This window comes from Laccaria bicolor, genomic scaffold (assembly GCF_000143565.1).
Source record: "Laccaria bicolor S238N-H82 LACBIscaffold_94 genomic scaffold, whole genome shotgun sequence".
Taxonomy (NCBI): Eukaryota; Fungi; Basidiomycota; class Agaricomycetes; order Agaricales; family Hydnangiaceae; genus Laccaria; species Laccaria bicolor.
Window position 1 is genome coordinate 67,695 of NW_001889965.1, and position 10,071 is coordinate 77,765.

The window sequence follows — 10,071 nt, forward strand, 5'->3', positions numbered from 1 at the left end:
GCAGCACGAAAAATCCGCGGAATCGGACTTGCAGATAGAGGGACTCTGAAGGCGAAAGTTGACTGCTTTGACTGGGTTTGTCGTCCAATGCTACACATGATCATCGGCTCACCAGGGGGATGACAACTCAAAGTTGTGGGTCGTTGCATTCAGGAGACAAGGTGATTCCCGCTCGAACGATCCAATCGAAAGTTGGACCGATTTGAGGATGTGCTGGGATTCAACGCAGATTTCTAGCCAATGGGTGTCAGATGTTTGACTTAGGGGGCAAAAACCTGGGAGGTTACCTGTAATCTCAATGCTGGGGCTTCCCGTTGAGCTACCCTTCGCGGTAGACATGGTGGTTTTAATGAAAGGGAGGTGTTTAGCGCTCGGAACACGCTTTACACGGCAGGCATGGGTGAAGACTGACTGAAATAGAAATTTTAGCCTCGTTTGTCTGATAAGGCGCTCGGTGTGACTGTCAGAGGATGTGACGGTATCACCTGCGAGCGCTTGAGCAGTGTTGCTATTGAGTCCGTTGGAATGAAAAGCGAGACAGAAGGTTAGTAGTGTCATCAGTTGTTCACGACCGTCCTCAGGAGGGGTGTTGAGGTGGAGATCGCCTCGAGAAGCGTCCGCGGAAAATAACAAAGGGTGATTTGGGTATCCGAAGTGAGTACAAGGTGTGTCCTATGACTTCCGCCATGCTGTCGGAGACCAGTGCTTAGGAAGGGCATCGTATGATGGTTGGAAGTTCTACAAAGTCCACAATTGTGCCAGCGCACGCCAAGGCCTTTCGGTTGCGAACGTACTGTTGGCCAGGCTACGTTGCGGCTAGTTGATAATCTAGATACAACTTACTTTAGAGGCGAGAGAAAATGGGAATAGAAAGCGTACTTACGGAGAGGAGCGGGTCACATTTGAAAGAAGTAGTGTCAAACTCTGACAGTCGAGTGGAACCATGTGTGCTCCTCCTCAGGTCTCCACAACCTACGGCTTGCATTGACTTTGTGAGGGATGAGATATGACTCGTGATTGCATGTTAGAAATTTGTGCGGCGCCACCCCTAGATATGAAATCGAAGCCCCCGGTTGCGAACGTGCTTCTGGCTTGGAAGAAGGTGAAATTGCGAATAGAATGTAACAAACGCTATGTAGGCATAACGAATAGTCAGTAGGTAAAATTCTGACGTGTCGCCCTTGCTCACCTGGCGGACAATAATCCCAAGTTGTCATGAAAATGCGCGTCGACGTGGTTCACGCCCGCAAATATCATTGCAATGCTAGAAGGCGATGTTCAAGGTGCCAGCACTCGTTCTGGCCAAAATGAGCAGAAGCTTTCCTTAACGTGTTGACCAAAAGTTGAACCCGATACGGGTGTACCACCAACTCAAGAAAAAAGAGCGTGCGTGTTGGGTCGTGTTGGGTGAAAATCCAGATAAGAGCCAAGACCTAGTATGATAGGTAAGCACATACACAACAAAGCCAGCAACGAGGCTTACTTTTATAGCAAACTGGTTGAACGTATTGTGAGGTCACCCCGTTCCCGTTCCTCCGAGGCATCGAAATCCAACCACTAGGCGTCTTTCTGAAACGTGACACGAAGAACTTCCACGGCGCAGTACGGAGAATGTGCTTCACGACAAGATCAGTCGCGTTGGCGTTGGCACCCCCTGAAAGACAAGCACCGATTGTAGATGACGAGGGGTCATGGAAAGTTCGTCGACCTTTCCCTGAGGGATTCTGCAAGACGTGGGTCCGAGCGCGGACGTTCCGCGAAACGGGTGATTCCCTATGCCAACGCCACACGATGGAGCTTTGCATCCGGTGTAGTAAAGGGTTGAAAGTCATGATAGTTGCGTGAGGCGCTCCGCACCCTTCCACAGGAATAGCGATAACCTTGGTTCGCCAAAGTGATTCAACAAGTCTTCACACTAAACTCTGGATAAGTGTTTTCGCCAGTAGAATGAGCATGGCGCAACTCACAATTTCGGTAAGAGCCATCCCCAAGGTTTCGTAAGTCTTCTAGCCTCCCCTTAAAGCCCTTCGGCTCCTCTTGAATGAGGTAGTGAGACCCCAGGTTGGGTTCTTTGGCTGTACTACTGGCATCCAGTTAATACTTGCGAATCTTCGTCATAAAGATCAATCTGATGAGTCGGTTGAGGAAAACCGGAAGAAGACCCACCTCATAACGCCTCACGGAAATAAGTAGTCAAATTGAGTAGCTCAAGACTTGCGTAGTCAAGCTGGTCACGGCGTCGCTGGCGTTTCTAACCGGGCCAAAACCGAACTTCGTCAAACATCGCAACCTCTCCCATTGAACCTAAGCTGTTGAAATTAACGTCAATCGCCACTTATTGAGAGAATATTGTTGAAGAGCGTACTGGAATGGAAAGAACAAAACGGAATTTGCCTCTGAGTGGGACTACCAGGCGGAACATTGCCGACTCATAGGCAAACATGAAAGAAGGGAATGACACAAGTACGCCTGATCCAAGATACCCCTCGCGCTTTTCCTCTCAACGCCTTGATCGGCGAGCACGCGCAATACCGTCTTGCTGAAATTCCACGTTCACGGCGAAGAAGGCAACGTTTGGAACCTATGGTGGTAGGGAACAGGTCAACGTTCTACTACTATGTAGACAACTCAATCAATTGCAAACATACGGCAATACGACTCCCTTCTCATATATCACTGTCGACTTCCCTTCCCCTTAAAAGAGACAAACGTGATATTTATAGGGCTGACTACGGGAGACTATCTTCACCCTGGCCTTGAGTTGCACCACAAACAGAAAACTTTGAGACAAAGGTACGTCTCTCGAATGTTGAGATTCTTTCATTAAATTTTTACAATAATGTTTGCCACCCTCAGAAGCGTGCGATGTGATCAAGTCCTGCTGAAGGCCTATTCACAGGCCCTCCACAACTGCTTGTCCACAACGAGTACGTCGGTGTAAACCAGAACTCGTTGAAGCACTACACACCCACCAAAATCGTATGGCTTCGACCCTTAGACTCCTTCGCACTCCCTCTCCCCTTCAGATCCTAATCCCGCCATCCGAGTTTACATGGCCCACCTCACTGCGTGCAGACAACCTCCTCGAACAGCTGCATGGTGTCCAGCAGAGGAGATTGAAATCTCACTGAAATCTCGACGAGGGCGTTTCGATTTGATTCCCATATTATGACTGGCACTCGGCCCTTCCTCAACAAAGTTTTTCTCCAAAGTTTTCCTTCCGCCTCAATCCTCTATTCCACTTCGATTCCCGCGTCTTCCGCCTAAACTGCCTCTTTTTATTACTTCAAATTTCATCGACCCTTCATCCAGACCCTCATCCAAACTTCCCTCTACTCCTCGAACAACATGAACTTTGCCTCGTCATCTCCGCGTGATCGCCACGCAAAGTCCTTCCTCCATTGTTAGAATCGACATGTTCGATGCTGAGTGGGCGCAGCGCGCGGCTGAGGGTGTTGTGCTTGATTTCAGGTTTCCAAGAGGAGGAATGCCAGGGTTTCCTTCGGCCTGAATGATGTGTAGAAAGGTTGGACTTGGGACACAACCTCTATTCCACGCAATACGCACATAGTCTCTTGGAATTGGGATTCACTATTTTGCTGTGCGTTTCAAGCCCAATCTTGGATGGCGGATGCAAACGAGAGCGAGGGATGTTTATGCGGGACATGTTCGCCCATCAAACCGTTGCAGGAGTGTATCGTGCACGGTACGGGTGTTGTTCCCTCTTTGTAGTCTTCAACGTTGACTTCATCTTCGAGGGTGCCATTCACTCCTGCTACCGTGGCGTGGCCTTGTCGAGTTCGCCTTCGACCCCCACTTCGTCGAGTTCAACTTTGGATTCTGGAAAACTGAAACCAGGATGGCCGACTACGCCCACAAAGCAGCCAACACCGGCTCCATCTACCTCTCTACCATCTCTGAATATGACCCGTACTGCCACTACGTCCCAGGCCTCGTCGGCGAAGGCCTCTTTCGCATCTTCTTGGCCTCAGTAAGGAAGGCCCCTGGCTAGGCTCTCAAACTCCATGGGCCTCCTCCAAAAACCAACATCATCCATGACTTTCGTGAAGATGTCGATCAGCAACCGTGTTTCTGGCCTCGTGTGTTTAAAGAGATAAAAGACCTCTATGACCTGCGGCTCTGTAAACAGCGACGTCGGTGCAGAGTGGGGTGGCTTCAAGTGTGTGGAGATTCCGATCTTGCGCCCTTCACGGTGAGTTGTTTCTTGCGCTTCAAGTTGGCGCCTTTTCTGAAGCTGACTGTTCTTCCCGTTAAGGACATCGTGGCGTTCACCACCATCTGACTTCTTGACCACTGGGCGGGACATCATCCTTCTTCCCTCACAAAAGTTGGCCCTCGGTTCAAATGGCAAGTGTGAAAGTGGTGTCCTGTAAGGTCTTACGGTTTTACGGAAACTTCTTGATCTAATTATGAATCGAAAAGTGAAGTTGCGCGTCATCGAGGCCGCCAGCAATGCACTCTTCGGTGTCATCTTCTCCAGAGTGACAATGTTTGTGGGTCCCAGGTTCAAAACCGAGCACCCTTCCTGTATTCGAAGCCACATTGGAATTAGTAGGTTTCTGCCCAGTGTGCGAAGGGAGGAGGATTTCCCTTCCCATAAGCCGTGGCTGCAACTTGTTACGTGTTAGGCACTGCCAGCCTGGCGCTCATACAAACTAGCATCTACGCACTGTTTGTGAGTTCTTCTTGAGCTTATTACCTTGTACGAATTTGATCATTCTAGATATAAAGCGAATCGTCCCCCACTCCAACTCTCACACACTCCCTGATAATCAGTCGCGACAAATCTTGACCGCAGAAGGGTTTCACAACTCGATGCACATGATCGGCTCAGCTTGTGGAATCGTCGTATGTAAGGGCCTACGCCCTTTTGAAGTGTTTCACCAAAATGACATGTCAAATAAGAGGGGGCAAACTCGTGCATCTCATCGCTGTCATAGGATACAAGCAGGACATCGACGCTTCAAGTGGAGGTGCGTCTGTCATATCCGTTCTCACTTATCTGTATGCTTACCAACATCAGGTTCAGGATCACGACGACAGTCACGACACCCAATGGTCCGGACAGTTTAACGTGCTGAGATGGTAAGCCCTCATCGACGGGAGGTCTTCATATCTGATCTATCAATCAGTTATCTTTCAGGCTGCCAGAAAAGCGCTACTCACTGTTCAAGACGGACTAACCGACCCAATTTTAACCAACGGTTTCTCACCGCCGGCTTCAAATCCAGTGGCCAGAACTACGTAGACGTGCGCTGCTGCTTAGCGCGGAACGGGAGAAGCTGGTCTGTGCGGTTAGGTGGGTCGAGTGTGATGTACGAACCATGTATACTTATCTTGGCTTTTCTATCAGGGCCACGGGAAACGACAAAATGGAACGTCGATTTTGGTGCAACCACTCCACCAGCTACAAACCCTTGTCTGAGACTGGTTGGAAGGACTTCACCAGCCATGACGTCGGCAAACTGGAACCACAAAACCTTCGCATTTAGGACTTGAATTGGATTGAAGAGTCGGAATCGCGGTGGTACGTTGTCTACTACGCCTATGTCGCATTTCCCTAAATCCTTCCTGCACAGATCGGCCCTACAATCCCTGCCACTCGACAGGAAGGTCATGTGTAATTACGGACAACCTTTTCCGCTCAAACTGAAATTGCAAAGTCATTGTGAATGGTAGTGTTATCTCGTTTGCAGCGATCTCTGTCGTAACTCACGTAATTACTGAATTCTATTCTAGAACGCAGGCAGAAGACGACCCGATTGAATACGGCTTTCAGCGTTTTGACGAGCAACACCACCTCGACTCCTCAAAACCCAGAAATAGCAGTCGCTAGCTCTGTCCAGATTGACATCCATTCAAGCTTGCGTTATAGGCGTATTCATGCGGCATCCCAGTTCGAATGTGGGGAAGTTGGGTTACGAAGGAGGCGTCATCTCTTACTCACCGTCGCTGTTTTACGGTGCAAACGCTCGGAGACACCGAAAAGCATGCTCGATGCGCGCCGGGGACACTAACAAAGTCTCGTTGAGAGCTTGCTCGCCCAAGTGGTAGCAACCCCATTTAAGAGGAACTGGGGAAAAAGGCAAGCATACATTCACTTCTTGGGGTTGTGCGGCGTAGTTCTGATATTTATCTGTGGCTAGCTTGCTGTTGGACGATAGAACGACGCGCTAGCCGTGACGGCAATGAAGAAAAGGGCGAACATAGTTTGGTAGGGACAGCGTGGGTTGTGTCATTCGATGTGGATCCACATTGCTTACAAGCTTTCACGTAGCCTTCTCCCCTGATGGTGGGGAGCATACTCAAGATCGAAGGTACGCCTTCAAGCCACCAGTGGACGTGGAAACCTACACGGACGTCGCGGTTCACGGACAAATGCGTAGGGGGTGTGAGAAGGGAAAATGGGGGAGAACAGTGATCTTGGCTGAGACGGGGACTTCATTGGCAAAATGGGATGGCACATCACGATAGAATTGTAGCTGATGATCGTACCAAGTAGGATTTAGTCTCATACTGCTCATGTTACAGCCACTTCTTCAACCTTCCGGGTCTTCAGTCACTGTAGTTTAAGTCCTCTAGTACGTGGTCAATGAAGGAAAATGACGTCCTAGATAGAAGCCCGCTGCCGAGGAGACTTGTCTATACTAAGTGGCGAACTCATGCCACTGCTGGAGCTCGAATGGCGACTCGAAGGGGCATTCACCTGGACTGTAACAAAACTTCAGGGTAAGTTAACCTTGAGTACTTGAGATTTGTACTCACCCTCTCCCTCGCACTCCCTCGCCGCTTGGTTGATGTTCAAATCTGGCAACAAACTTGCGCGCTTTCACGATCGTCGTGGGCAGATTGAAAAGCTCAGTTGAGGAGCCAATGACGTGTGTATATATTGGAAATTGAGTGAAGGGAATCAAGTTGTACGAACGGAAGAACTTGGGAAGAACGAGAAGCGAGTCAGTGACGTCACTCGAGTGGCTGACCCAGCATAACCAAACAATACACTGCGTGGCGCTTATCTTGGTTCTTCACCACTTCCACCATCTCAGGCATCCCAGCGACAAATGTCTCTTTCGAATGTTGAATCCCAGGCCGCAGAGGATATAGAAAGACAACAGAGACGAGCACGCAGAGTTCGAAACCTCACCAACCGCTTTCGCGTCCTCATCATTGGCCGCGCCAACGCGGGGAAGACAACCATCCTCCAGCGAGTTTGCAATACAACGGAACAGCCGAAAATTTTCAATCCGGAGGGTCATGAGGTATTCCATGCTCGAGACATCATCATCTATCATTATTGATGTGAAAAAGATTGACTTGTCTGAGCTCAATCCAACTGCACAGGTAATGTGGATCTACACTCCCTATTACATTTTACTGAAAGTGTGGCAGAGAGGGGAGCACGATATTGAGAATGAAATGATATTTGAGAGCAATACAGCATTTGTCTTTCATGACTCACGTGGCTTTGAAGCAGGCAGAACATCTGAGCTGGATAAAGTCAAGGAGTTTCTGCAAAAACGTTCAACCAACAACCGGCTTAAGGATCATCTGCATGTGATTTGGTGAGTGACTGAGTTGTGACATTAAAGTGCATCTGAATACACCCTGTGTAGGTACTGCATCCCAATTAATGATGAAGCCAGACCATTTACAAGAGCAGAGTTAACTTTCTTTGATGAGTGTGGGACTGGTAGAGGTGTGTAAACTATTGATAATCTCATGAATTTCACCTTTCCTTTTTGTGCACAGTTCCTGTTATTGTCCTGTTTACAAAAGCAGATATGCTTGATGCTCCAACCATCAAACACCTGGTTGATACTGGAATGGATGTTGAAGATGCTGCAAATAAAGCTCCAGAAGAGTCAGTTGCCAGGTTTGAAGAGAAATTTGGCAAGCAACTCTTCAAGAGAAAGTATCCTCCCAAGGATCATGTGTATTTTCGAGGTATAACAAACTCATTTACTCATTGACAATAGATTAATTGCATTTGACAGATATGCAAAATCCCACAAGTGACTGCAGCAAACTGCTGAGGAAGACAGCAGCCACCTTTTCAGATGATACACTCTTACAGCTGTTTCTTACAGTGCAGCAAAATAATGTGGCTCTGTCAATTGAATATGCAATTAAAAGGTAGTTGCTTCATTTTGAATTATATGCTGGTAAATTGCTGATTATCTAGAATAACAGAGTTGTCTTTCCAGATTGGAAGTTATTCAAAGAAAAGAGAGAGTGGAGGAAGATGGTTGAGAAGATACTGAATTATTTTCCACATATGGTATGTGGACCTTACTTGACTGTACAGTGGTAGAACAAAATAATATATATGAACAGGTGGTAAGCCAACATCCAGTGGGCCTTAAGTAGATGCTAATGGGATCATGCTTTTGTTATGAACAGTGGGTGAGTCAGGATCTGGCTGGCCTTTCCTGCTTGTTGCTGACAAGAGCATGCTCTGGGTTTTGAACAGTGGGTGAGTCAGGATCTGGCTGGCCCTTCCTGCTTGTTGCTGACAAGAGCATGCTCTGGGTTTTGAACAGGATGTAAGTCAGGATCTGGCTGGCCCTTCCTGCTTGTTGCTGACAAGAGCATGCTCTGGGTTTTGAACAGGAAGTAAGTCAGGATCTGGCTGGCTCTTCCTGCTTGTTGCTGACAAGAGCATGCTCTGGGTTTTGAACAGGATGTAAGTCAGGATCTGGCTGGCTCTTCCTGCTTGTTGCTGACAAGAGCATGCTCTGGGTTTTGAACAGGATGTAAGTCAGGATCTGGCTGGCCCTTCCTGCTTGTTGCTGACAAGAGCATGCTCTGGGTTTTGAACAGGATGTAAGTCAGGATCTGGCTGGCTCTTCCTGCTTGTTGCTGACAAGAGCATGCTCTGGGTTTTGAACAGGATGTAAGTCAGGATCTGGCTGGCCCTTCCTGCATGTTGCTGACAAGAGCATGCTCTGGGTTTTGAACAGAATGTAAGTCAGGATCTAACTGGCCCTTCCTGCTTGTTGCTGACAAGAGCATGCTCTTGGTTTTGAACAGACTGTAAGTCAGGATCTGGCTGGCTCTTCCTGCTTGTTGCTGACAAGAGCATGCTCTGGGTTTTGAACAGAATGTAAGTCAGGATCTGACTGGCCCTTCCTGCTTGTTGCTGACAAGAGCATGCTGTGGGTTTTGAACAGGCTGTAAGTCAGGATCTGGCTGGCCCTTCCTGCTTGTTGCTGACTGGAGCATGCTCTGGGTTTTGAACAGGATGTAAGTCAGGATCTGGCTGGCCCTTCCTGCTTGTTGCTGACAAGAGCATGCTCTGGGTTTTGAACAGCTTGTAAGTCAGGATCTGGCTGGCCCTTCCTGCTTGTTGCTGACAAGAGCATGCTCTGGGTTTTGAACAGTATGTAAGTCAGAGATCTGGCTGGCCCTTCCTGCATGTTGCTGACAAGAGCATGCTCTGGGTTTTGAACAGGCTGTAAGTCAGGATCTGGCTGGCCCTTCCTGCTTGTTGCTGACAAGAGCATGCTCTGGGTTTTGAACAGTATGTAAGTCAGGATCTGGCTGGCCCTTCCTGCTTGTTGCTGACAAGAGCATGCTCTGGGTTTTGAACAGGCTGTAAGTCAGGATCTGGCTGGCCCTTCCTACTTGTTGCTGACAAGAGCATGCTCTGGGTTTTGAACAGGCTGTAAGTCAGGATCTGGCTGGCCCTTCCTGCTTGTTGCTGACAAGAGCATGCTCTGGGTTTTGAACAGGCTGTAAGTCAGGATCTGGCTGGCCCTTCCTGCTTGTTGCTGACAAGAGCATGCTCTGGGTTTTGAACAGTATGTAAGTCAGAGATCTGGCTGGCCCTTCCTGCTTGTTGCTGACAAGAGCATGCTCTGGGTTTTGAACAGTATGTAAGTCAGGATCTGGCTGGCCCTTCCTGCATGTTGCTGACAAGAGCATGCTCTGGGTTTTGAACAGGCTGTAAGTCAGGATCTGGCTGGCCCTTCCTGCATGTTGCTGACCAGAGCATGCTCTTGGTTTTGAACAGGATGTAAGTCAGGATCTGGCTGGCTCTTCCTGCTTGTC

At 48.7% G+C, this 10,071-nt stretch overlaps 1 protein-coding gene across 1 annotated transcript in view; it reads left to right on the forward strand.

Moving 5' to 3' along the window:
• Positions 1-7,082: 7,082 nt before the first annotated feature.
• LACBIDRAFT_335545 (uncharacterized protein) overlaps positions 7,083-10,071 on the forward strand; it is a gene marked incomplete at both ends in the record, with an annotated part of 3,329 nt that continues 340 nt past the window's right edge. Inside the window, 30 exons of the mRNA XM_001890391.1 lie at positions 7,083-7,280; positions 7,363-7,583; positions 7,635-7,717; positions 7,771-7,882; positions 8,212-8,299; positions 8,356-8,358; positions 8,422-8,424; positions 8,492-8,494; positions 8,562-8,564; positions 8,632-8,634; positions 8,702-8,704; positions 8,772-8,774; positions 8,842-8,844; positions 8,912-8,914; positions 8,982-8,984; positions 9,052-9,054; positions 9,122-9,124; positions 9,192-9,194; positions 9,262-9,264; positions 9,332-9,334; positions 9,402-9,404; positions 9,473-9,475; positions 9,543-9,545; positions 9,613-9,615; positions 9,683-9,685; positions 9,753-9,755; positions 9,823-9,825; positions 9,894-9,896; positions 9,964-9,966; positions 10,034-10,036. Coding sequence (XP_001890426.1) covers positions 7,083-7,280; positions 7,363-7,583; positions 7,635-7,717; positions 7,771-7,882; positions 8,212-8,299; positions 8,356-8,358; positions 8,422-8,424; positions 8,492-8,494; positions 8,562-8,564; positions 8,632-8,634; positions 8,702-8,704; positions 8,772-8,774; positions 8,842-8,844; positions 8,912-8,914; positions 8,982-8,984; positions 9,052-9,054; positions 9,122-9,124; positions 9,192-9,194; positions 9,262-9,264; positions 9,332-9,334; positions 9,402-9,404; positions 9,473-9,475; positions 9,543-9,545; positions 9,613-9,615; positions 9,683-9,685; positions 9,753-9,755; positions 9,823-9,825; positions 9,894-9,896; positions 9,964-9,966; positions 10,034-10,036 — 777 coding nt within the window. The remainder of the gene's footprint in view (positions 7,281-7,362; positions 7,584-7,634; positions 7,718-7,770; positions 7,883-8,211; positions 8,300-8,355; positions 8,359-8,421; positions 8,425-8,491; positions 8,495-8,561; positions 8,565-8,631; positions 8,635-8,701; positions 8,705-8,771; positions 8,775-8,841; positions 8,845-8,911; positions 8,915-8,981; positions 8,985-9,051; positions 9,055-9,121; positions 9,125-9,191; positions 9,195-9,261; positions 9,265-9,331; positions 9,335-9,401; positions 9,405-9,472; positions 9,476-9,542; positions 9,546-9,612; positions 9,616-9,682; positions 9,686-9,752; positions 9,756-9,822; positions 9,826-9,893; positions 9,897-9,963; positions 9,967-10,033; positions 10,037-10,071) is intronic.